Source organism: Pantherophis guttatus, chromosome 9 (genome assembly GCF_059756535.1).
Source record: "Pantherophis guttatus breed Tessera chromosome 9, ASM5975653v1, whole genome shotgun sequence".
NCBI classification, from domain to species: Eukaryota; Metazoa; Chordata; class Lepidosauria; order Squamata; family Colubridae; genus Pantherophis; species Pantherophis guttatus.
The window spans coordinates 17655508-17683033 of record NC_142071.1 but is presented as its reverse complement, the minus strand read 5'-3'; the positions used below and the strand labels follow the sequence as shown (position 1 = coordinate 17683033).

General features: G+C 39.5%; 1 protein-coding gene across 6 annotated transcripts in view; it reads left to right on the top strand.

Moving 5' to 3' along the window:
• The window catches only part of ROBO3 (roundabout guidance receptor 3), a 311028-nt gene that overhangs the window by 268464 nt on the left and 15038 nt on the right, over positions 1 to 27526 (top strand). For all 6 annotated transcript variants that reach the window (XM_087875620.1, XM_087875619.1, XM_087875621.1 and 3 more), the window contains 12 exons: positions 1395 to 1600; positions 14075 to 14156; positions 15464 to 15632; positions 18488 to 18654; positions 19793 to 19914; positions 20066 to 20282; positions 23347 to 23471; positions 23746 to 23917; positions 24602 to 24796; positions 25337 to 25360; positions 25477 to 25522; positions 26681 to 26838. In XM_087875620.1, the coding sequence (XP_087731746.1) occupies positions 1395 to 1600; positions 14075 to 14156; positions 15464 to 15632; positions 18488 to 18654; positions 19793 to 19914; positions 20066 to 20282; positions 23347 to 23471; positions 23746 to 23917; positions 24602 to 24796; positions 25337 to 25360; positions 25477 to 25522; positions 26681 to 26838 (1683 nt within the window). The remainder of the gene's footprint in view (positions 1 to 1394; positions 1601 to 14074; positions 14157 to 15463; positions 15633 to 18487; positions 18655 to 19792; positions 19915 to 20065; positions 20283 to 23346; positions 23472 to 23745; positions 23918 to 24601; positions 24797 to 25336; positions 25361 to 25476; positions 25523 to 26680; positions 26839 to 27526) is intronic.

Here is a 27526-nt window from a genome sequence, read left to right as displayed (position 1 = left end):
TGATCTTGAATTTGGATGGCATGCTTACCTATTTTATGATGACAAAGTTGATAAAGTATTTAAAAGTCATATACTTAGAGACTCTTTGATGAGAGTTTGGAAGAAGCACCGACTCAAATGGGATTATAAAATACCGCTATGGCTGGATCTTGGTCATACCTTGTGGAATACAAATATAATGTCACTCGGGGGGTTTTTATACAAAGAGGTTCTTTTTACAGATGCGGGCAGATGGCAGTTGAAGACATTGCAGACACTGTTGGACGAAGGGATTAATTTAACCTGGTTACAATATAATCAATTACAATTGAGATGGAAAGAGGACCAAAAAACTGGTATTATGTTGCATGAGGAAGAATTGGTTAGACATATAAGAGAGAAAGGTCCAATGCATATTAAAAGGCTTTACAATGTTTTGCTAGAAAGGGATTCAGAAACGGAATTAGTTAAAGATTGTATGATTAAGTGGGCACAAAATTTTGAAGAACCAGTGATGTTGGAAACATGGGAAAAAATTTGGGTTCAGAATGTTAAATTTACACAGTCGCAGAATTTGAGGGAAAATTTTTATAAAATGTTTTATAGATGGCATCTAGATCCTAAAAAGTTGTCATGTATGTACCCTAATGTTCAGCCAAAATGTTGGAGATGTGAATGTTTGGATGCTACGTATTATCATGTTTGGTGGACCTGTAGGAAAGTTAAGGCTTTTTGGATAAAAATATGGTGGGTCATGCAGAATGTTTTGAAGAAAAAAATTCAATTTTCTCCACAATTGTTTTTATTGGGTATAGTTAAGGGTTTTACACGGGGTGAAATAAAATTAATATTGTATATGATAACAGCAGCAAGACTGTTGATAGGTAAATATTGGAAGAATGAAGCTTTGCCTACTATCGAGGAATGGACTTTGAAGATGGCCAGTTTTGCAGAGATGGCGAAGATTTCAGCATATTTAAAAGATTGTTCACAAGAGACTTATGAATGGGAATGGAAAAGGTGGATAGAATATGTTCAGAACAAATACCAAACTAGAAAGTACCAAATAGCTTTTATTTGAAAACAATGTATTAGAAATATTTTAATGTAAAGAGATAAAGAGGGAAAATTATATAGGGGGAGGGATGGGTTCAGGTATATATATCAGTATTATTAGTTATGAGTATATAATAGGGAAGTCTGGGGGGGAGGGTTAGGGAGGGCTAGGGAGGACGGGAAGTTTGGGGAGGGAGGTGGGGGGGTGAAAAAAAGGGGTGAAAATGTAATTGTAAAACTTTTGCAATAAATAAAAAAAAAAAAGAAAAAAAAGAAATGAATAACAACCCAGAAACAAGTGTATTTGTAAGAGTCTCTGTGTGTAATGATGCACTGTCTTGGTTTTGTCTTGCATGAAGTAACAACTGATCGCATTCCACCAATTATTCGCCGGGGTCCCGTGAATCAAACCCTTGCCATAGACTCTACAGCACTGCTCCAGTGTCACGTAACTGGGAACCCCCTCCCCAGCATCCAGTGGCTGAAAGATGGACAGCGGATTGTGGGCAGTGATCCAAGAATGAGCCTGTTGGACAATGGAACGCTACAGATTACAAATCTGCAGGTACGATACCCCTCCCTCTTAAACAAAATAAGCAATGTTGGTGGTGGTTTGTTCTCTTCCGAACATTTCATCACCAAGCTAGGTAACATCCTCAGCTCGGTTGAAGAATCTTGTTCCAGTTCTTCACCGCTTATATTGATCTCATGGGGTCATGTGATTGGTGGGTCGTTTGACTGGTTGATCATGCCATGTGACCTATCATGTGAAGTCCAGCTGAGGATGTCACCAGCCTGGTCAGGAAATGTTCGGATGCTAAACAGCAATCTTGTAGAACATAACCAACAACAACATCAACTACCCGAACTACAAATATTTTCTTTTGTTTCTAAAATAAGCAATGTTCTTCCTTCTCCATTGCAATAGATCCACCAGAATGTTCTTTGGGTTTTCCCACAGTTTCCCAGCCATGCATGTAACATGACTGATGGAAGGACCTTGCTGTGCTCGTTGCATTTGCTTTCTTATGCCAGGGGTGTTTGAGTTGAGAAGATTTGGCACAAATCAGGAAAGGGAGAATGTCCAGGTTACCTCTTCCAGGTGCTTTTAACTGGGCTTTGGATAAGTAGAGATGTTCTGATGAAACAATAGAATAACAGCCTATTTATTTCTTTGTAGTCAGATAAAATTGTCAGGGTGAAATCTGTCTCTTTCAGTAATGTACAAGGACATTTCACGAATATTGTATAGTTGCTTGCTCTTTCTTTTGAAAACCATAGCTACAATCATCTCTTTTTTTAAAATATAGTTTGCATGTGTAAAAGTAGAGCAAATGATAACATTACTTTTTACATGGTTATGAGGGCAAAAGGAAATTGTGTAAGGAAGAATCTTAGATGCTGCAACATTTCTTCAAAAACTAAGATTTAATGTCTGTAACTTGAACTTCTTCATTCCCCTTGGGGTCCACCAGCTCCTTCCAGCCGTCATTTCAAATCTGCCTTCAGACCAACCCTTTCCCAATTCTTCAACCAAATGCTTCCTCCAGACCTTTTCTGCTCTCCACTTCTACTCCCCTGTCCCACGGTACCTACAACAGCAGCAATATATTTTATTCAGGCCATTGACCAAGCCACCAATGCAACAAAACTCTCAACAAAATCAGATAATAAGAATAGCTTGATAAAATCTGTAGAGTTACAACTCTTAATAGCAATATAAAAAATAGTTCACAACTGTTATGTATGAGCTCATATCTACAAGGCATTGGGTAACATTAAATACATTTTTTCTGAGAATCTCAGAACTAGTGGACTTATAAGTTGCTTCCATACTGTATATCCCAATAGACATTGCAATGTAGAAGGACCTCTGTCATGATTTCCAAGGCTCCAGAATCATGGGTCAAATACTACTCGACAATGCCCAACCTGGTTGTTTTTGTTCCCATTATCTCCCCCTTGTTCTGGCTTTCCTTCGTCTCTTACTTTGCCTCCATTTCTCCTGTACTTTCTCCACTTTTATCTCACCAGTAGTGGATTACCTGTCAGGGTTCATTCATTACGCTGTCATAATTTGCTTTACCACGATTTGCAGGATAACCAGAATTGACTGGAAAACTCATTAGTAGCAATAGCACTTAGAATTATATACTACCCCATAGTGCTTTACTACAGGCTCTGGGCAATTTACAATGTAAAAGCATTATTTGCATATTGCCCCCAACAATCTGGGTCCTATTTTAGCAACCTCAGAAAGGATAGAAGGCTGAGTCAACCTTGAGCCCCATCAGGATCAAACTCCATGCTATGGGCAGAGTTTGCCTGCAATACTGCATTCTAACCACTGCACCACCAGGGCTCCAAATGCCAAATGCCCATTCTAGTTCACCCAACGTGCTAAACCAAATTCAAATCAAATAAGGTGCAGCTTAGGAATCATGTAGCCAACTGCCCTACGGATATTCTTGGTTGGAATTCCCACTGGATTCAACCCATTATCTTCCCAGTGAAATATTTGACATTTTTATGCAATCAAGTCAATATGAGATTATACTCTTCCCCTTCCTTCTCCCAGTTCTAGTATTTTTGAATTTTGTGAACCTTCTGATCTTCCTCCTAGCTCATGACTTCTTATATCTGGGAAAATTCAATCTCTCTAGTGAACAAGCAGCCAGCTAGTAATTGAATGCCACAACCTAGCTAGGGATTAAATTGCTTGCTTTCATAACTGTGCTAAATAGCTCAGTAATGAAATTACTCAATAAAAGAGAGACTGTAATTGCATGGTTCAGAAGTTGAAAAAGAATTCTTAAATACTCCTGAAAGCTAACATAGAGAATGGGCCCATACGCTACTGTGTACTTATTAAGAAATTAATGTTGTTAACAGGCACTAAGCAATTCCTTTGTTTTACTGGCTAAAAACAGCTGAATGCAATTTTCTTATCCTTAACAAGTAAATATCAGTAAACAAAGAACAAAGCCTGCCAAATCAATCCCTTTGCAACACAGCTGAATCTGAAAACCATTTTGTGGCGAATGCCATTATGACAAAGTTATAACATAACTTTCTGCCAAGAACTCAATTGTAATTAACTCTTTTTAACCAGGGTTCTCCAGCCAGAGTTATTTACTGTCCAGTCACTTTAATCTTTTCAGAAAACCATAATTGTCTCAGTGCAATGATAGAATCAAGCCAATTATACTACTGTTTGTGGTTCATGTTCAAAGCTGAATTTCTAAACCAGGAATATCTTAGTTCAGAGAGGGACATTATTTTGTTTCCTGGAATGATATTTGGGGATGTGGCTTTTTTTAAAAAAAACAAAACCAAAATACATTCTTTAAGACATTCCTAGAGATTTAATTTGCCTATTTTAAGTGTTACAGAAAAATCACATTGGAGAAAACTATACTTTGATTGCTGAATTCCAGTAACAATATACTTAAGAAGCTCTGGAATCTTCAACAAAACCCCCTATATCTGTGGGCCTTGATCACCCCATCCTAAATATTAACTCAGTTTTTAATATATAATGCAGTTTATAAATCCATGTTTTATGGCTTCCTGTGCTGAGTGAAGCAAGCTATTCTGTTTTTCTCCACCTATGTTTTAATGCAACATATGAATCCAGCTTCTGTGACATTTTAGGCCCAATCAGCAGAAAATCAGAAGAGCCACAATGTAGTAATCAATATTTGAATTTGGCTCTACCTGGTATAGCAGGGCTGACATTCTGGATTCTAGATTTAATAGTTTTGCAAATTCAATCTGGTTCTTGTCTACTTTTGAGCCTGAAGTCTCCTTAGACAGTTTTGATTGTAGGTCTAATGTTTTTCGGTAGGGACTCAACTTTGGTTACCTTGTTGAATCAAGTATTGGCTAAAATAAACTTCCTTTGATAGTACTTTCACCCACTAATCCTAACTGATAAATGCAGTTCTTGGAAGAAAAGCATAATCTTGGAACTTAATTATTGTGGCCAATTTATCCAAATGCTGATGATGTCAGGACCTTGGAGAGCCATTCTGGAAATTAAGCAATGAAACCTAGATCTGCAAAAAGAAAGAAGCAAAGCCTCTTATTAATAGTAATCACTGTGGTGGACCTTTCTTCCAATTAGTCTTCCTTATATATTTTTCCTGTCCTGTGCAAAAGAGCATGTTCATTAACCAATGTCAACACCATGTCATCTATATATATCTTCACCAACATGGTGCCCAACGTGGTGTTGGAAGTGTTAGTTGCTAAATCTTGTAGATACAGTTCTAATACATGTGGAAAGCTGCGATAAAACCAGAGGTCTCGTGATATTTCTGTAGGAGGGCCTTCCAGTTGAAAAGCGTCTTAACAGTTGACAAGACAAATGTTTGTGTCTTGCTTGTTTACCCCTTTTCAGAAATTAACCATTTCCACAGTGAAGCATTGTAATATTTTGATGTATTACAATCACACGTAGTTAACAGTTTCAATTTCCCTCTGATTCAGTGAGTTCAAAGTCTCTCAGCACTTTCACATAATCATCCCCAGTATAAGTTAATTTATGAATATTTACAATATTGCAGAAGAAGGAGGTGTGTGCATGTGTGTTTTGTAGATGCAAAGATGCCAAGAGATGCTCATTCCATTGGGAGATGGGGGACCGTAAACCTCACTGCTGTTATAAATGCATTGCAATGGATATAATGCATCAACATAATTTGATAGCTTAGAACAGATTGATAGTTGGGAAAAAAAAACCCATTCTGTGCATAAAGGCAAGCATGGGGACCACAAAGCGTTTGCTTTCATACTGTTCTGATGGCCCTCTAGAGCCAGATCCCACCTATAAAGAAGACACATCCAGGACATTCATTCAGTTAGGAAAACCAACAAAGACTTTTGCTGCATTTTGAAAAGGAACACACTTATTATGGCATGAGGACTTGTCAGTTTCACCCACCTAATATCCCTGTCTCCAGCCAGCTCATAAACACATACTGAACCAGTTAGATTTGGCTCAAGCCATTTGTTATAAATTCCACACCATTCTTCCGTAAGTCGAAGTAGCTTTGCAAAGCTAAAGGTTAAAGCAATTTTTCATCAATTGCGGATGCTGCCAGTTTTAAACATCCATTCACAATGCCTTTTTCCTGTCCCACTTTGGGATTGGCTCCACCCATCATGCAAATGTTGCTACCTAGAGATGCACAAATACTGGCAATGGCAGCAACAAAGATTTCTATTCCTCTTTAGCCAATGATTCCAGAAATTGAACCTGCAACCTTCTGCTTGTTGAGCAAGGATTCTGCCACTGAGCTGTGGCTCTGAGCATCTGATTTTCCTGTTGCATAATTTGAATCTTGAATTGAGACAGATGTAGTGTAAAAGCCCAGAGACAAGGGGACAATCCCTCCTACACTACAATATCTTAGCTAAACATTTTAGAGCTCATAGCATTACACATTGCATTTCCTTGTAACAATTCCAAACTGGGCGAGTCCAATCTGCTTTTTTCATGCAATAGAGTCAAATAAAGTGACAGGGTAATGTGAAAGTTATTCATGAATTACTTATCAAAACACAGACCAAATGCTAAACATTTGTTTAAAAATTAATGCCAGCAGGCAGCAGGGAGTGAAATATTTCACGTTAATTTTGTGCTTTCATTGTGTCAGAGTCAGGAGGTTAATGCATCAACTGGGTCCCAGAGCACCTAATAGCATTGTTTGATAGCAGTTGTGGCGCTTTGCCCAGGAAAAAATTAGAACTGTCGGGTGGTTCAGAAGACTAACATGAATTAATGGTCCCCCCCAGGATGAATTGTCTTCATCAGACCCTTCTGATACATGTGGGAAAGCAAGTCAGTGGTCCTCAAATCACAGAGCCCACCAGGTGAAGATATGACAGCAACCCCTTCCTTTCATTTCCATGATCATCAAGACAACTAGCAACTACTTGCTCACAAGTTCTAGTTCTTGTCTTTTGCTCATTGTACGGTTGGGAGGAACCATAGCTTAGTGGTAAAATATATGCTTTATACAGGTAGTCCTTGACGTACGACCACCTTGAGCCCCAAATTTCTGTGGCTAAGTGAAACAGTTGTTATGTGAGTTTTGCTCCATTTTATGACCTTTCTTGCCACATTTGTTAAGTGAATCCCTGCAATTGTTAAATTAGCAACGTGGTTGTTAAGTGAATCTGGCTTCCCTACTGACTTAGCTTGTCAGAATGTCATAAAAGGGACATAAAACATGACACTGGAGCACGGCAACAGTCATAAATATGAGTCAGTTGCCAATCATCTGAATTCTGATGATAGTTACCATGGGGATGCTGCAACATAAGATGTCAATGTGAAAAATAGTCATAAGTGACTTTTTTCAGTGCTGTTATAATTTCGAACAGTCACTAAATGAATTGTTGTAAGTCGAGGACTGCCTGTACACAGAAGATTCCAGCTTCTGACTCTGAAGTTCCAATTCTGAAGGTAAAATACAAGAGATATGGAGAGAGATCCTGGATAATACTGCCTATTAGAGTGAGGCTAGCAGGAGCAGGAATTTCATTTAGTATCAGGCAGGCTCAGGGGTGAAATTCAAAATTTTCCCCCACTGTGGACGTGGCTGTTGTGGTTCATCAGCAGCCTGCAGAGCTGGCAGTGGAGTCAGACAGCAATGAGGCTGAGTCAGTCTTCTCCACATGGGCCAGTCCTGGAAGCTGGGGAAGGCCCAGATGAGGGCTCTGTGTCAGAGGCAGAGATGGGACCAGGGCCATCGGGGAGTGATGTGCGGACTCCCGAGCCTCCAGAGGCTGACAGTAGAGAGGCAGAGGAAAAGGAGGAGCCTGTTCCTAGTGCACGTATGAGAAGAGCTGCCAGAAGGCAAGAGCAGCTAAAGCAAAGAGGACAACTCGGGAGTAGGGCCAAGAGATGATTGGCCCCTCCCATAAGGCTTAAAAGACCAGCAACGGCTCTTGGGCTCTTTGTCGGAAAACAACGTTGATAGTCTTGCTGCACTTATCTCTTGTCGGTGTCTTCTGCTTTTGAACTTTTGCCAAGAGAAGCCTTTGGCAGTTTGCCTAATTATACCAAGGTTGGTGATTAGACTGAAGAATTTGTGTTATGAAGAGTTTGTTTTAATTTAGTTTGTACTATGCTGAGAATGAGTTAATTCTCAGCTGTTCTAATAAAGTCTGTTTGTTTTGGAACTGTTTGCGTCGATTACTACCTACTTGGGCCTGGATCACAACAGTGGCTTGGTGGGTGTGGCAGGGGAAGGATATTGCAAGATCTCCATTCCCACCCCACTTTGGGGCCAGCCAGAGGTGGTATTTGCCAGTTCTCCGAACTATTCAAAATTTCTGCTACCGGTTCTCCAGAACCTGTCAGAACTTGCTGGATTTCACCCCTGGGCAGGCTCCTCTCTTGTGTTTGTGTTTGTCAGTTTGGGCAACGGCAATCTTAACATTGTTAAAAAGTACCAGGTTGATGAAGCAGAATGGGACAACACGTCACAGCCAACTCAGTGTTGCTAACTCACCATGGCCAATTTGCTGTGGGACAATTTAACAATTCAATTTATTTATTTTATCTTTTATTTTTTTTTACTATTCCCAGTTTAACATTTTTATTGGGTTATAAAATATTATAAGATACAAAATAGAAAAGTAAATAGAAAAGCAGTGGGGAGGAAGAGAAGTGAGGAAGGATAAGAAAAGAAAAAGAAGCATTGACTTCCAACTCTCTTCATTGCAGTAAAATAAGACATTAGCATCAAATCACAACTTTTTGCTTTTCCATAATAATATGAACAAGCCATTTCTATAATTTTTTGATCACTATTCCCATAAACATTCCTAAAATATTTATTTGAATATTTTCCCACTTCAATTTCATTGCAAATAATTTATTTTTAATTCCATTCATACTTTTGGCTTGTTTAACCATTAGAATCGGTCTCTATTTTCTGTGTTTTTAACGTTAATCATTCCTTATTACCCCCCTTGAGTTCACTCTTTTTTTTTATTGAAAAAGTTTTTCAAATACAAATTTTCCCCCTTTTTCCCCCCCTCCTCCCTAACCCCCCTCACCCCCCCTTCCCCTTTGACTTCTTCATAATAAAACCCAAATTCATAACAGATTATATCATGCTTTACTATCCACTTACTCCAACTCCATATACTGACCCTTTCTTTCTAATAAAATTATCATTAATTATACTATACCCTTATACTATGCTATAATATGCATTTCAAAGTGACATTCTATTATAACAATGTCTAATAACTCCTGATTTAACATAATAATATTATTATACCTCCCAATTTAACAATTTCCGCTCGTAATCTACCCTTTTACTACCCCCCATACGATATAACATTTCAAAGCATACTTCCACTCTAAGACTATTCAATAAATCCTAATTTAACACTTATTCAATTCAACTACCCATTTCCTTCCCCCCCTTCATTACATATATTCACATCTAAACATAATATCCCTTTTCTTTAAACTAAACAATCCATAACCTAACCTATCTCCACCCACTTTCCTACAAAATTACCATAATTATTCTTAATATCTTTATTCTTCTGCCCACTCCCCTAGAAAAATATTCCCTTATGTAAATAAAATCCTAAAAGAAAAAAACTTTAAGCTTGTAATCCATATAGCATCTTCTGTAATATCCTTCAACTGGATGATAAACTCCATCACCCATGTTAGGGTAACATCGCATCCTTATTCCAGCAGTATTTTCAGTATCTTCAATTACCATCTGCCCCCATCAGTAACAAATATCTTCATATTGGAAGAAAGAAAAAGAAAAACCCCGACAACCACCCAAGTGACTTTATAATTATATTCCGTATAATGTTTATGGAGGTGTCTTTTATCCAGATTATTAATTCCAGCCATCATAATAGGGTAACAACCAGATCTTCTGCGTGCCCCAATCCAGTAAATCTCTTGCCATATAACTCAACATACACATAATATATTTATCCGGAAATCCAAAAAACAAACAAGATGTTTCCAACCATTCGATTTAAGGCCTTTTTCACATCCCAAAATAATTCAGCACTGCAGAGATCTGCCCTATCCTCAGGATAAAATAAACCAATACTTTGCCAATTATCTTTTCATATATTCAGTCCTCTCATAAGTAACTGGCATTACACTGCTGTTTAGTTTTAAAGTTTTTATGTTTGTGAGACCTACTTCTTCTTTTCTTGACTTTTTGTGGGTTGGATCTCCATCCTAAATTCCTTTCTGTAGGTTGTGTGTCAACTATTTGGTTTTGCTGATGTATAACTTGATCCTGTTGGGTTTGCTTTTGTGGCTGAGATCTTTCTGGTTCTGTAAATTGTATATCAACTAATTGACTTCCATGCTGGTTTGTGGCTTGACAAATCATTGCAATAGGATCCGGAACCGCCTCTCTTATATTAAATAATCCAGCTGAGACCTCTGAAAGAGAATCCAAAAGCGGCTCATCTGTGGAGACCTCTTTAACTTGTTGTTTCTTCATTGTCTCCATCTCCTTCTGCTTTTCTTGAATTTCTGTCTCTTGTTGATTTTGATTTTAAGTACCTTATAATAAAATTCTTCCGCTTTTTCAACAGTATTTAACTGATATCTTATTCCTTGATATCTCAGTATTATACCCACTGGGACATCCCACCTGTATAGAATATTTTGTCTTCTTAACTCAGTCACCAAGAGTCCAAATTTCTTTCTATCTCTTACCATCTTAGGCGGTAATTCCTTATATATCCAAATTTTTCTCCCATTCAGTTGTAAAGTAGAATTAAAAGATTTTTGCACAATATCATTTCTTATCTCTTTATCTGTAAAGTAAATCATCACATCTCTAGGCAGTTGCCTTTGTTTTGCAATCCAGGAATTCACTCTATAAGCCTTATTAATTTTACTGAATACCTCCTCAGGATGAACCTTTAGGATCCCAGCCAGAACTTGAGCAGATGTTTTTCTTAAGTCATCACTGTTATTTTCCTGTAAACCTCTGATTCTGATCGCAAATTCTGTAATCCTGTATTGCAGCATTACAACCTCTCTTTCAATTCCTTGCTTTATATCTTCTGCATTATAAGTCTCGTGACCAGCTTCCTCTTTAGACTTTAGTTCTGAGCTATTATCTCGAATATTTATTAAGTCCTTTTCAATTCTTAATATTTTATTATCCAAATTATCAATTTTCTCCATTTTAGACTCTAGCAGTTTAATATTTGTATCCAACTTTATAACAACTTCTGAAAAACCATTAGTCACTGTTACAATCTTTTGTTGCAAATTATCATACTTTTGTTGTATCATTTCTTTAATTTCCTGCCTTAAATTTTCAAATTTCTGGTTCACAGTCTCATAATATTTTGCCATTTCCTCCTGGATAAATTCTTTTAAATTAAAACCATTCTGCAAAGTCTGTAGGCTCAGAGCTTGTTCAAACAGTTGTGAGTGGGGGAGCACCCCCCCTTCTTGTCTATCAGATTTTATTAGTAACGCCATCCTTCCAGCAAACTGTTCTTTTTTACCCTCCAAACAAGATCAAGTATTTCTATTTTAAATTTTGTATTTATATGTTTTATTTCATGGCTGTTCACCGCCCTGAGTCCTTCGGGAGTAGGGCGGTATACAAATCTAATAAACAAATAAACAAATCTAATAAACAAGTACAAATCTCCAAGAAGAGAGGAACTTAAAATAACTCTTTTTCTTTCAAATTGTAGCCAGCACTATATATTCCGCTACTTTGTATCTGTTATGGAAGAACTCTTACTTTCAGCTTTCTTCTACTTCCCAAGCCTCAGCGGCCATTTTAAAGCTTTTTTTTTTTTCCTCTTTCACTTTAAAATGCTTGTAAATTCATTAAGGATACTTGCGATTTAGGGTCCAAAATCCAAGTCTCATCTTTTTTAATAAGTCCATCTGTTAGTTTCGTTAGTTAATCCGGTTCCAGTGCCTAGCTCTGCAGAAAAGCAGAGTGCACTCGATACCCGGAGCGGCGGCAAGGGACAATAGGGAGCTCCAACCTGCTCGTCCCCAAGAGTTAAAAAAAAACTCTGGGGACTTCGCAGAGGGCTCTAACCACCCCCGCCCGCTCAGACTCACATTTCCATCAGGAAATGGAGTTTTTCGAGCCGCCTTTCAGATGTAAAGGCAGCTCTTTTACAGGCAACGGGGCGGCGGTCACGAAGGACCGTCTGGCGGCGCCGGAAGCCAGACAGGAAGCCCAATTTATTTATTTTAAATATATAAAAAATATTTTTAATTTTTCTCATTCCCATTTCATTTTGTCCCTCCTTTTGCATCTGTTCTTTAATTATTCTATTCCACCATTTCTTTGATATTAGTGTAACTCTTGTCCTTCAGCGAGTTGTCCTGCGGCGAGTTGGCTGCAGCAAGTTGGCCATGATGAGTTAGCCATGGTGAGTTGGCTGTGGTGAGTTGGGCGTGGTGAGTTGGGCGTGGTGAATTGTCATAGACCTTGATGAAGGCCATCTCAATCTCAGCAAGGGTTCAGGTGAGAGATCCAACATCTTCTTGTAGAAAGGACTCGGTCGTGCAGAATTGCAACTCTTCTGCTTTTATGCAGTCTTCAAACTTGGCAGCTTTAAGAATTGTGGACTTTAACTCCCAGAATTCTGAGAGTTGAAGTCCACAAGCCTTAAAGCTGCCAAGTTTGAAGACCCGCTAGGCAGACTTTTTCTTTTTCCAAAGCTTTTGTCAAAGTTAAGCTTCTTTCTTTTCTTTCCATCTGTCACTTTATTTTTCACTCATGGGCTCTGTCAACTGTTCCTCTTTAATTTTATTTTGACTTACATTTTTAATTTAATACCAAACCATTGTTGTTGTTGTCATTATTATATCTTAGCTGTATTCATACCTGAAGGAACTCACATTTTAAGTATAAATAAATAGTCTGGCAAGAGAGCTAAGAATTATCATACCGCAGAAGGGAGATGGAGGGGAAAATATGAATAATAACAGGCAGGTAATTAATAGAAGTACCTTAATGTTGCCTATTGATAGAATGAGGGCAAAATAATAGTTGTTCCAAATGTTGGCAGTTCCAGAGAGTGGTCAAAATCTGCAAGATGGCAATTGCAACAAAATGGTGGGACTTCAGTCCTGGCAACACATCTTTCCATCATGCAGATTTTGGCACGTACACACAGATTCTCTGCTGCCTTTCAGATTATCTGAGCATTCGAACATTAAAATCCCAATATGGATAAATGTGGCCAGGGAGCAGTGAGTCCTGCTCCCTTTTGTCTGTAAAAGTATAGTGCAAGAATCCTTTGGGAGTCATTAGCCTCTCTGCTGGCATATTTTTATGACACCCTAACCATTATATTTATACCTGTGCTCCCCAATTGCATTTCAGAGAGCAAATGCATCATGCAGAAGGGGTCGTGGAAATAAACAGGTAGTCCTCGGCTTACGATCATCATTGGGCATTGCTAAGTAAGGTGGTTGTTAAGTGAATTGCACCTGATTTTATGACTCTTTTTAAACCACAGTTGTTAAGTAAATTACTACAGTTAATTTGAATCACAAAGTCCAGCTTTCCCCTTTGACGTTGCTCGTTGGAAGTCACCTGGGAAAGTCACAAATGTCAATCCCAAGATCCTGGGTCACTGCAATGGTCATAAATACATACCCATAGCCAACTGCCTGAATTTTGATCACATGACCATGGAGATGCTGCAACAGTGATAAGTACAAAGACTGGTTGTAAATCACTTTTCAATGGAACTGAAACTTTGAACCGTCACTAAATAAATAGTTGTAAGTCAACGGGTACCTGTACCAGGACATCTGGGCTGGTCTCATAACCATCCAGCTTCCATCAAGCCTATCCTTTCCTCAAAGCCATAGGAAGAAATATGAAGTATCTCCTGTGGATGAGCAGTAATAGTATACATCTAAGGACTATAGGATACATTCTCCCTGAAGGCAAGAAAACTCCAAAGTCCAAACTACAATTGCTGAGAGCAGAAAGGAATAACAGCTTCTTTCCTTGGCATGTTTCAGACCTCCGACTCTGGGCTGTATGTTTGCATTGCTACAAGCTCAACCGGTGAAACCAGGTGGAGTGGCTTTCTGGCAGTGCAAGGTGAGTCATTTGCAGGACCCCTTGAGTGGAGATAGATGGGAGTGTGGTTTACCTGGGACTTCATATTTGCTATGCTTCTTCTGAGATGCCGGGGTATAGAAGGGGGAATAACTTCAGAGGCATTGAAAAATAGACCAAACTCTTAAACCCAATTTAGATTATTGGATTTCTTCTAAAAATAAACACATAGGGCCAGGGAGGGGAATGCAGGTGCCAGGTGTGCCATAAAAATGAAGGCAGAATTTGTTTCTTCAGGCCATAGTTGAGAGAGAATGAAGTTGTCCTAAGTGGCTACTCCCAATAATGAAGAGCCTTTCCCTAGGCACTTCCAATTTTAAAAATGTTCTGCGTTAAATGCAGTTTGTTAGTTTGACTTTAATCCAGGGTTGTCCAAAAGTGGCAAATTAAATTGTGGACGTACTGGCTGGTAAATTCTGGGGGCTGAAGTTCACAAGTCTTAAAGTTGCCACACTTGGATACTCCTGCTTTAATCTATCAAGCAGACCTACACTTGATTGCAGAACACCATTTCTTCTAGTGTGTCCCAGTGATAGGTTTCAAAAAATTTTACTACCGGTTCTGTGGATGTGGCTTGGTCGGCGTGGCAGGGGAAGGTTACTGCAAAATCCCCATTTCCTCCCGATCAGCTGGGACTCGGGAGGCAGAGAATAGATGGGGGTGGGGCCAGTCAGAATTTTTACTACCGATTCTCCGAACTACTCAAAATTTCCGCTACCGGTTCTCCAGAACTGGTCAGAACCTGCTACAACCAACCTCTGGTGTGTCCCAGAGAAAGAACCTGCCCACAGTTAGGTAAACAAAGGTAGCCCCAGTGACCAGTTCTGGGTGGCTTTTTGTCAACCTGTAAATCTAAAAATGGCCAGCCTTTCTACATCCTTGGAAAGAATCTAAAATCTGCCAGACTTGAATATTTGGCTTCTTGTCTCCTCAAACCACTAGTTGCCTAATTTCTTGGAGTGGGAAAAAGATCATAAAAGTTTATGCCTATTGTCACGTCTCATGGCAGTAAATTCTATTAATATCATCCTGGTTAGCAGGAGGCCCTAATTTTCAGGATGAAGAAAGTCCATACTTCCTTGCACAGACAGTTATACTTTCATCATAGGAAGATGTTCCAGATCAGGCATTTTTTTGCTTTGCAAATGTAAAATGCATTGGGAAGCCATAGGATGCACAAAGCTAAATTCAGCTCACCATCTACAAAGACCCTCTGTAGCTGATTTGATCAGTATTCCTTGAAGGCCTTCTGGCTAATGTTCTCTTCATCCTCTACATTGTTTTCCCAGAGAATGGAGTAGATCTCCAGATGCAGCTCCCAGAGCCAAACCTGCTTCCAGGTCCACCTTCAGCTCCCCTGGTCACTGATGTCACCAAGAACAGTGTTGCTTTGATCTGGAAGCCAAACCCTGGGAATGGAGGTGCTCCTATCAGCTCATACATTATTGAAGCATTCAGGTAACTCATAGGTTTCTTGAGAGTTTTTTCTCCAATTACTGTTGGGCATGAAGTAGACAGTTGGGCAATTTCAGAATGAAAAACTGAAGAGTTAGTTTGGTATAGTGGTTAAGGTGCTGATCTAGAAACCAGGTGTTCTAGTCCCATTTTAGGCATAAAAAGGAATAAAGTCGGCTTGGAGACTTTGCACTAATCACCAAGGAGACTGTGAGTTCTAGTCCTGCTTTAGGCATGAAAGCAGGCTGGGTGACTTTGGGCCAGTCACTCTCTTTTAGCCCAACCCACCTCACAAGGTTGTTGTTGGAGAAAAGAACATTAGGTTTGTTTGCTGCCTGAGTTACTTATAAAGTAATAAAGGTGTAATAAAAATGTAATAAATAAAAGAATTAATCTGTTGTTCAAGACTAGGGAATCTTGGCCTAATGACATGTCATCTGTGATTTCACAAATTCTCCACTAACGATTAGAATAGATCTCCTGTAAGAACAATCTGTTCCTCCCTAGCAGCTCACTGGATGAGAAAAGGGAAAGAAGGAGGGAGATGGGAGGAAACCCCCCCCATACACACACACATTTTTAGCTTTGCTCTGCTGCTTTCAGCCATGTAATGCGATCTTGGGCAATAAAATAGTTCTCCATCTGCCCTTAGCCCATGGGTCAAGCAATCTTATGCCTCCTGTTGGGCTGGCTGCCCCTTGACAGAGGTGATGAAACAGAATCAGGATTTTGTTTTGTTCCGGTCAGCAAAAGAACATGAGATTGTGCTGCAAAGATGGGACAATGGGGAGAAACTAGTGCTTTCCTTATTTTATTTTATTTTTATCATGTATTGCTCTGAGCCAGAATTAGAATTCTCATTGCAAAAAGCTGAACCTTGCTGAACTGTAAATTTAATTTAGGCTTCTCTTAGCTCTGCTCACCCCATGCAGCACACTGACAAAATATTCAAAATGCAATATTCATCCCTGAATGTTACTCACCCCTATTTTAGGGAGTGGAGTTTACACGAAGCAGAACACAAGTCAGGCTGGGTATCCCTGTTCTATTATCCAAGAATGGCAACTTCTACCTTTCACCTGATAAGGAAAACTTAACTTTATAAAGATCTGAGCTGTTTTCTTTCGTCTCCCTCCGCCTGCCCCCCTCCGATCTATCAGCTGTATCTGAAGCTAGTTTTTCAGAGGGCAAGAGAGCAGATCCAGGCAGCTGTGTAAATTTTTTGCTGTCGGTACATTCCAAGACCATCCATTTTCTCCCCTGCTAAATCCATATTAAGCTTCTGTTTGTGATTCCTGCCCACGACACACATATCACTACCACATACCCTATTCGGATTCTGCCTCCCTGTTGCTGAGCTACCAAGGGATGCGTGTATCAAGGAAAACTCTTCTTTTTCATGTGGTTTGCACACCTTACCTAACAGAGCCATCTGTTCTGGACAGGGAGCTTTGTGGGGAAGCGCAGGTGGCTGAGCAAGTCACTTACAGTGAGAGGTTTGGCAAATGGGGAGGTAGCCCTGCTACAACATAAATCATTGAGTAAACTAATCCAGACTTGTATGGGAGCATGCACGGAGGGACATGGAAACACAAGACTAGGGGCAGCCTGGCATCTGCTACAAATCCTCTTTAACATGGACTTGAGCATCTGTGTGTTTAGCTTAGAATTCAGAGCCGATCTGAATTCTGAGCTATCCCATTCTAAGCCTTGAAAATGTCCTGGTGTTGCATTCAGGTTCATCTCTTTATAGCTTCCAGCATGGAACATATTACTTCATTGTTCCCGCATCCCATTGAAAAACTACAAAAAAATTGCACCTCTTTGAAGCAGAGTTAAAAAGGCTCAAAAAATAGATTTTCTGATTGCAGGGAGAATAGATTGGGCTAAGGGCCAAGTCCCTGTTTACATTCTGTACCTGAACCAAAAGCTTGTCAATCAGAGTTCCATTGAATTCTGGACCTTGAAAATTCAAGGTGGGCAGCAATTCTAAAACAATTTTGTGAACTTTAAAATTCAGTGGTTAAGGCAAGCAGGAATCTTGTCTACTGCTCCTTTGTGTCTACAAAAGGCTGTGCTTATAACTGCAACGTCTGTGCTTATAATTGCAAAGTTATTCTGCAGTTGCTGAGATCTTTTAAGGCTGGCAGGGAGACTGTCTGGAAAAATTGGTCTCTTTCTAATGCCATCCATCATGGTCCCTCATCGGGGAAGAGTGCCATGTTCATAGCAAGTAGCTAAAATCCACCCGCCCTTTCAAATTTCCCAGAATGCTTTGCATCATGTTCCTTTGGTGCAGCATGGGGAATCTAAAATGCCAAGACTTTCTGGGGCAACCAAACAGTCTTCCTGAGGTTTGGAGGTTACATGAGCTCAAATAGTTGTCCATGAAGTCAGAAGCTGTCAATAGTCTTGTCTTAATGGAGCCACTAATTTTCTGCATTTCATGATAAGAAAAATATGGACTAATTGTTGGTATATATCAAAAGTCCTATCCGTTATTGTTACATTTGTAATCTGTTTTTACTTATTTTGGTTGGTTGGTTATGTTTTTGACTTGTTGTTATACAATGAGCTACCTAGAGTTGTTTGGAGTCAGTGGTACCTAAATAGAATAAATAAAAATCAATGAAATTAAATTAAACTAAATTTCTATTGCTCGTTGATCTCAAAGTAAACTGTGGGACATTGTAAGTACGTACACCAGGCACTACTAGTGGATCTCTCTGCCTCTGAATTTTGCTAAATCAGGCTGTTGTTAAATGAGACTGTTGCTAAATCAGCTAAATCAGAGGCCAAGGGCACACATGAAGCCTGTGCTATCTCTCTCTTCCTTTTTGAACTCTGTCCTATTGCAGTCAGTCTTCAGGCAGCACTTGGCAAACCGTGGCAGATGATGTCAAGCTTGAAAAGCACACTGTCAGTGGCTTGAATCCAAACACCATTTACCTCTTCCTTGTGCGAGCTGTCAACTCCTATGGCCTCAGTGATCCTAGCCCGGTCTCAGAGCCAGTTCGTACACAAGGTGAGTTTCCACATGGCACTATGTTGAATGAGGGGCTGATCGGACATGAGCTTGGTTGATGCAGTATATTAAAGCCATAATGTCATTTATTTGGTTTGGGTTTAAGCATGGGGAGATGATCCAACCATAAGGTTTTGCATTAGACTGCATGTTGTGTGAATCCAGGTAATTATGAGAGGATTTAAAAAATTAGAGCTAAAACGAATCCTGGCTTGATGTATGTGTGAAGGGAGCCAGATAGTAACACTGATGGAAGTTTATGATAGGGGTTAAAAGGTCCCATTTTGAATTCCACTGCTGCTGCAATAGGTTTTACTCCACATGTGAAAGAGAGAAATAAAAGATTTATTTCATGGTGGTTATAAGGAATCAGAAGCTGTGCAAATGCTTAGTTTCATTCTGTAGGCCTCCAAGTAATTGTAGAGAAGTCAGCAAATCTACTCAAATGTTATATGATCCTTTCTACTTTAATTCTCAGCCCTCTTATGCCTTTCAGGATAGATTAGATTAGATTAGATTAGATTAGATTAGATTAGATTAGATTAGATTAGATTAGATTAGATTAGATTAGATTAGATTAGATTAGATTAGATGAGTTGGAAGGGACCTTGTAGGTCATCTAGTCCAACCCTCTGCCCAAGCAGGAGACCCTATACCATTTCTGACTGATGGCAGTCCAATCTCTTCTTGAAAGCCTCCAGTGACAAAGCTCCCACAACTTCCGAGGGCAACTTCTGTTCCTTTGGTTGATTGTTGTCACTGACAGAAAATTTCTCCTTATTTCCAGGCTGAATCTCTCCTTGATCCATTATCTCTCCTTTCCATCCATTATTCCAACCCTCTAGGAACCATAGTTAAGAAGAGATCATGGTTTATAATCTCCAGTTGTACATCTGTAGCTCTACAATCCTTCCATAGAAAGTTCTACTGGCCTAGCACAGATTGAACATTTCTACAAAAACATGTTTCTAACTCTTGAAGTTACTAAGTATCCGGTAAAACCTAGAAAGAAACTTCATGGGCATATGCATATCTACAGCTTGGTGATCATTTGCTGTGTTTTCAATTTTGGATATTTTGTGTTGGTCTTGTTGCAAAGAGTATCATCTGGTATGGGATTTGTGCCTTTTCTTGATAGATGTGAGTCCCACCAGACAAGGAGTCGACCACCGGCAGGTGCAACGGGAACTTGGGGATGTGGTAGTTCAGCTCCAGGAACCCGTTGTCCTCACTTCCACCACCATACAAGTGACCTGGACTGTGAGTGTTAATAAGCTAATACTTTTTCTTGAAATAACATCATCAGAACCAATAGCAAGAGGAAGAAATTGGATCCTAGACAGGAGAAGCATTGATCCAGGCAATAGGTTCCATACGCATACAGTCAATGCTCTCTCTTTATTTCATTCAGGTGGATCGCCAGGCTCAGTTCATCCAAGGTTATCGGATAATGTACCGGCCCAAGAACAGTGCTTGGCTGGTGCAGGATGTGAAGTCACCTGCTGAACGGAACACTGTCTTAGTAGACCTACGCAAAGGCCAAGAATATGAGGTCAAGATCCGGCCATATTTTGATGAGTTCCAGGGCATGGATAGTGAGGTGCTCCTGGTGCGCACCCCAGAAGAAGGTTTGTAGGAAAAGGAAGCTGCTATCTTTAAATCTGAGTCATCCCCCCCTTCCTATAACCAAATTTCTTGGTTTCAATCGTCATGTGAATTTTGAGGTTTGCTCTTTACATCAACATGACCATTTTAATATTTTGGTATTTCTGTCTATCATCATCCATTTTTTGTGTCTAACTCAGCACTGTAAGAACTGTAGGCTTCTTTTCTACAGAGACATGAATTCTGAATGCTGTATTGATTGTTAGATAGAAATAAGGAAAGGAATAATTTCCCAGTGAACTACTTCATGACTGCTGATTGTTAAATTGTTTGTTAAATTGATTGTTAGATTTTTTTTTGTAAAATACAGTATATCTTACAGAATTAGGATTCTCATAGCCACTTCATCTATTATTAATAATCAAACATTTACTTCCTAACTGATTGAAAAAAACGATTGATCAAATGTTGGCCCTTTGATTTAATTATCTTCCGGGTGGTTTATAAGACACTAAAACAATCCCTTTCCATATGCCCCCTTTTCTCCTCCCACCCAAATTGTCTTCCTTTTAACAGGCACAAAAATGATAATTTTTAAGACAACCAAAGTACATGGTCTTGATTTATGAAATTAACATGCATTGATGAAGTGGCTGTATCTTCTGCCTAATAGGGTCTTCTGCTTGGTTGGTTTCCTGTTGATTTCTACAGAAAGCCCATAAGCAGGAAAAAAGGGAACCCTGCATAAGGATGAGGGTTGTTTTAACGGATTGAAACTGGTCAGGTTAATGCAACACACGAAATAAATCACAGCTGATAAACCACAATGGCTGGCTTCACAGAGTAAGTTGAGATTGTTCAGTCATTCAGTCACTTCAGGTTCCCAAAGGACATCATTCCACCAGAATTATCAATGAGGAACTGCATTTTTTTCTTGTTTTAGTTCTTATGCCTTATAGCCAGTCACTTGCTCTTTTATTGGCTTTTTTCAATTGAGTTTGATTTTTCCAGGCATCCCAGCCTTTTTTAAAATAAATCTTGCTTGTGTTTTGCTTGCTTGTCTGAAATATATAAGCATTGGTTTCCTTGTTAGTATTTCCACGTGCACTCTGGTTTTGTTCTTGAATAATTTCTTCTTTTTGCAATCCAAGAAAAAGAAATTATTTCCCCAACAATCTTCTTCAATGCCACAATTGAGAAGTGTGCGTTTTTCATTCAGCTTTTCTGATCATCTACCTTTTACACTATATGCTATAACTGGGAAAATAATGATTTCGACAATGTATAAATAATGCATATAAATAAATAAATAAAGCATATAAATAAATATTGAGTACAATGACAGTATACAGCCCTGATGCCTTCCCCAATTTTAAACACTTTAGTTGCCTCACGCTCAGTTCTTATTCTTGGTTCCTGGCCATGATAGAAATTCATCCATAGCCAAAATAGGAGGAAGCTTAGAGTGCACCAATGTCTTTAAGGAGTTATTCACAAGTTATTGTGGCTAATAGGTTGCTCAGAGTCACTTTTTATTTTAAAAGTGACAAATAAATAAATACATAAATAAATGAAAAAAAGACTCTCTGGTCTTTTTTCAATTTTCATTGGATGTTAACGTGTGTGATCTCAAGTGCCTTTGCCTCTTCTGAACCCTGCAACTCTTTTTCTGTGTGTGTGTGTGTGTGTGTGTGTGTGTGTGTGTGTGTGTGTGTGTTTGTGTGTATTTTTTCTTACTTTTTTCTTTCATAGGTTTTATGTGTGTTTTTCTTTTAGCCAGGTTTCTCCTACGTAACCAAGGTTTTTCTTTCTATAGCCCTAGCTCAGTGGAGTCACATCCACTCGATTCTGGGTTTTTTTCTTATGGCAGCCAGCAGGCCCTATGCTGCCTAGTCTCTCACTCTCACATACACACACACAAACACACTATCCTTTTTAACTTCTTTAGAGCTTTGCCTTTTATTATGACCACTTTGTATTAAAATTTCCCTCAATTTCTATAATTTTCTCAAGTTTCTTGTCCTTTTCATTTATTGTTATTCTCAATTTCTTTGTATGTCAGTGTAGATATAACTCATTGTCTCTTTGTACCTTTCTCTAGAATGTAGCATTTTAGTTACACCAATTTCTTTCTGCCTCTCTTTCCTTTTGTTTCTTCAGTTATTTTCAATATATTAGCAGGCAGCAATTTCACCCTCTTTTGCTTTCTGCATTTCAATATATTTCTCTGGCTTTATCTTTGGTGATGTCACAAGGTTTCATCCAGAGTTCTTCAAGCACTCTATTTATCAATTCTAATCCACTAAATATATGCTTTACCTTCATTGTATAATCATATTGAATATTGCTGAGATAATATCTTGTCTGTCTGATGAATTAAGTTGCAAGGAGGAGTTCATATGCTAGCCACAGGCAATACCAAATCTTGTTTTTGCTGATTGAATAGATCTTCTCCATTTCAGCTTGCAGAGTATATAGTAAATTTGATTTTGGGTTTGTCCATTGACTAATGTCCATGTGTAAAGTAATCTTTCAGGCTGTTGGAAGAAGGTATTTTCTGTAAACATTGAATTTTCTTAGCAGATCTCTATTAGTCTGTCTCCTGCTTTAGTTTGTATACTGAAGTCAAATTGTCCCATTATCGCAGATATTATTTAGTTCCAATTTTAGGATTCCAGTCTCCCACAATGTTTTTTAAGTGTTGCAAGGTGCTATAGAGCTGTATCTGGGGTTGGAAAATAAGACTTGGATCACTGCAATGTTAAGTGACTTGCCTTAAACTTAACATTTTGATGTTGTAGCCAAGCAATGACTTCGACACCCTTTTGTTCATAATGATAGCTTCTCCATTTTTGTCGTGAATTTCTTCTCTGCAATAAAGACCAGATGCTCTTCAGTTTTCTGTTTAGCAAAAACCAGGCAAATCCATGTCAAAACTTAGTGTTGTATAAAAACTTAGCCAGCATGCCCTGACAATATCTTGGTGTGCTTTCACAACTCAGAGTAGAAGCTGCAATGGTTGCTATCTTTATCAGACTATTCTGAGCAAGAAATCCCTTTTCTTTTCTTTTCTTTCCTCTTCCTCAGCTCCTAGTGCTCCTCCACAAGGAATTTCTGTAGTGACCGTGGGAACCAGCAACAGTACTAGTATAAGCATATCCTGGGAGCCACCTCCACCTGGAGAACAAAATGGGATCATCCAAGATTATCGGGTAAAATGGATTCCTTGACAACTTTTGCAATGAGGGACACCCCAAAAAGAATGGGTCTGAAGTCCTTTGGACTTCCGATGGTCACAGAAGCTGGAGTATATTATCATAGAGTTGGGTTGTGCATTGTAGATTGCCTTGTCCAACTCGCTGGCCAATGCATCAATTCTTTACTATGGTAGATATTGCAATCCAGTGATGTGCAGCTAGGTTTTTTTTGCAGGGTAATGTTTTCTTCAGCCATTAGTTACTATGGTCTTCTCCTTCTCCTGGACAGGTTTGGTGTCTGGGAAATGAGTCTCGCTATCACATTAATAAGACAGTGGATGGCACAATGCATTCCACAGTTTTGATGGGGCTAATCCCTGGCATGATCTACCGCACAGAGGTTGCTGCTGCCACTAGTGCTGGCATCGGAGTAAGGAGCGCCCCGGTCACCATACAGATCAGTGAGTATTCAGGACTCCTTCATATGCCCACAGTTGGAAAAAAGAAGTTCTATTTCCATACAGTCCTGCCCAACCAGGTGCATCACCTGGGGAGGCTCTATACTCTACAGCACATCTCTAGCATCTTCAAAGATACAGCTGTCATATGAACAAGAGACAGTCTTTTCAGTGATGGCCTGTTAGAAGCCTGTAAGAAATTGATGTGTTATAATGAAGAAGACAATGGCTAAAATTACATCCACCACTATTACTATCATGCTTTTAGATGGTTTGAATGATACTCAAGGTCTTCTTAAATATGTTTAATCAAAAATAAACCATCTTGCAATGTCTCTCTTGCAAATGTTCCATAACTTTAGTTCTGAAACAGGAGACAGCTGATACCAGTAGGATTCAGGAAGTGTGAGACACACTTGCCACATTGTCAGGACAATAGAACAGCAATTTGCTATTTTAGAACAGTGAAAGTATAGACTCAAATGATTGAGAATTCTTCCATGCAAGCTCTGTTCCTACCAGAAAGAAAATTAGTAAGAAACAAGGCTCTTTCCTTAATATGCTAATTCTATGTGTAGGAAAACTGCAACCTTCAATCTGGTTACTGTCCTCACCGCATAATTAACCTTGCTCAAGCCTTGTACCTCTTCTGACTGCAAATGCCTTTGCCTTCCATGTTTGCTGCAGAACCCCTACCAGATCAGGATACTGTCCCTGTGGACAATGGGGATAGTGTAAGCCTTGCTGAGCAGATCACAGGTGTAGTGAAGCAACCAGCTTTCATTGCTGGCATCGGAGGAGCCTGCTGGGTCATTCTCATGTGCTTCAGTGTGTGGATCTATTGTCGCCGAAAGAAGAGAAAGGAGCTGAGCCACTATACAGGCAAGATAAGCTCATCTTTACTACGAGCTCCCCATTCTAGCATTCTTAAGGGAGGATGTAGGTGGGCTGTCTTATACTAGATCCTTTGGCCTGTCTTTGACTAGAAGTCAAGCAGAATGGAGCATCTCAGCACCATGGAGAGCTCCAACTGAGTCACGTGCTCCAAAGCTGAAGTTGGACCCTACCCTGGAGGCTGGACCACCCCTCCTAAACATCTTCCCTTGCTGGAGAAGGGGAAGGCAGACTTCTTGTTAATTGCCTCCAGCTTCCCCTTCTATTCTGTACTATGTTAATGGGCCAAGTAGGGATCTGAGTACTGGAGGAAAATGTAGTCTTTGTGAATGGGACACCACACCCATTTTGGGGTTTCCTTCTCACCTTTGGTGGGTTCCCTTTAATTGGGATTTGGAATATACGCCATCTGCATGCAATGCATCTGCTGTGCCCCATCATTTTAATTTAGACTCCCTGCCCATCCATGCTGACTCCAGCAATGACTTCCTTTGAGCTGCCTCACTCTTTGCTTGCTTCTCTTTTCAGCTTCCTTTGCATACACGCCAGCAGGTAAGGCTTCGTGCCCCCTTCCCATTGTATTGCTTTGTCCTCCATACCACCAATTCTCCCCTTCTTTTGTTCTTGAAAGGAGCATCCCTGAGAGTCTGCTCTGTTCTCCTTTGCAGTTTCTTTCCCCCATACGGATGGTCCAGCACGTGTCGGCAGCAGCAGGTGAGTACAGAGGCCTCGGGCTAATAGGAAGGATTCTCCCATAAGCTTTATTGGTTCTCCGTAGTACAACCCATGTTTCTGCTTGATCAGGGCAAAATCTTAGAAGTTATGGCTACTGCAACATTTAATCAGTTAATTGATTTGGGTTGATCAATTAAATGCCTTCGGTCAACTACGTCCTGCTAATCAAGGCATTTCTAAGGAGCAATAAACATTGCAAGCATGTTCTGAAAAGACAAAGGTCTTCCCTTGCTTTTTGTCTGATAGTGAAGGAAATGATGAAACCGTGACAATAATCCATCATATAACTCAGAGGTTACCTCTTTTTTGGCAAGCTGTCAGTTAATCTTTATTTCAACTCCTTCAGTATTTTTCAACTCTTTCAGTATCGTTAAAATTGCAGGCGATCTCTCCAGAGTACTTTGTTTCATTATATGCCAAGTTTCATGTGTCTGTTTCAGGATCATTCTAAACACTTCACCCAAAGAGAAGATTAAAAAATTAATCACAAAACAGAACAGCATGTTGGAATACATTAATCCCTCAGACACCAAGAAATATATAAAGGGTTGCTATTGAACATTACAAAAATGCAATTATTTATTAATTAAGAAATCAGGCAAGCAAATAAATAAATAACTCCAGCCATTTTCAGTCAAGTGTTTTCCTGTTATGTTGGGCTATAATTCTCAACTCCCCAGGACACCAATTTAGGTATCTGAACATTAGTACCAAAGTTAAAAATGTGGTGTAAACCAAACTCTAAAATTTAAAGTTGTGTGTTTTGGAACCAAAAAATACAACACTTCCTTTAACACCTTGCTTGCTGCAACCTTGTGCATATCCACAAGGATATGGATGTCCATTCTAACCTTAGGAACCATTAAGGCTTATGGTCTTCAACTCCCAGAATTCCCTAGCCAGTCATGGGGAATTCTGGGAGTTGAAGTCCACAAGTCTTAAAGTTTCCTTTGGTTGGATATTCCTGATAATTGAAAGTGCTTTCTTCGCCTCATAATTGAATTTAATTAAAAGACATGTATTAAATTGAAACCATTTTAATCAATTAATTAACTAAAGCATGCACACTTACTCAAATTATTTTTAAATGGCTGTCACATTAGTCACCAAATAAATAATTTTCTGTCTCTTCTCTAGCCGCCCTGGCATGCTGGCCATGGCTACCAGTGCTTCCAGCTACCCATGGCTGGCAGACTCCTGGCCAGCCCCAAATCTGTTGCGGAATGGGAAGACAAAAGATCCAGGAATGGCCTGTTGTACAGGAAACCATAACGTCACTGAAAGATACTACAATGGTAAGAGTTCCATAGCATCAATTGTGTCTCTCAGGAGCACAGAAGGTCTAGAACTGGCTAGCAGAGAGAATCGGAAGTCAGTGCTTCTTTTTCTTCTTTTCTTATCCTTCCTCACCTCTCCTTCCCCTTTCCCTCCCCACTGCTTTCCAATTTATTTTGTATTTTGTATTTTACATTACTTTATAACTCAGTAAAAATGTTAATGGAAGAAAATAGAGCTGGCTAGCAAAAGGCAAACATGCATTGCCTAGACTCCCTCTGTGAGTGAGATGGGTGATGTCTAAATTTGATATATAAATAAATAAATAAAAATTTGTAGCCAGCTAGCTCAGGGGTCTCCAACCTTGGCAACTTTAAGCCTGGTGGACTTCAACTCCCAGCAAAGCTGGCTGGGGAATTCTGGGAGTTGAAGTCCACCAGGCTTAAAGTTGCCAAGATTGGAGACCCCTGAGCTAGCTGATCCGTGGGAGAACAGGGTGGGCAGACTCCAGTAAGAAGCTTGATCTTTTAAAGGAAGTGGCTGAGAGACATTTCCCACCCAAGAGAAAAACTGAGACAGGATTTTGAAAATACAATAAGGATCCCCTTTTCTCTCTCTCGGTAAGTTCAAATAAAAGACCTACAGAGGTTAGAGGCATTTGGAATTGAGGCACCCTGAAACTGCTTCAGCTCAACCCAAAAACCTGGT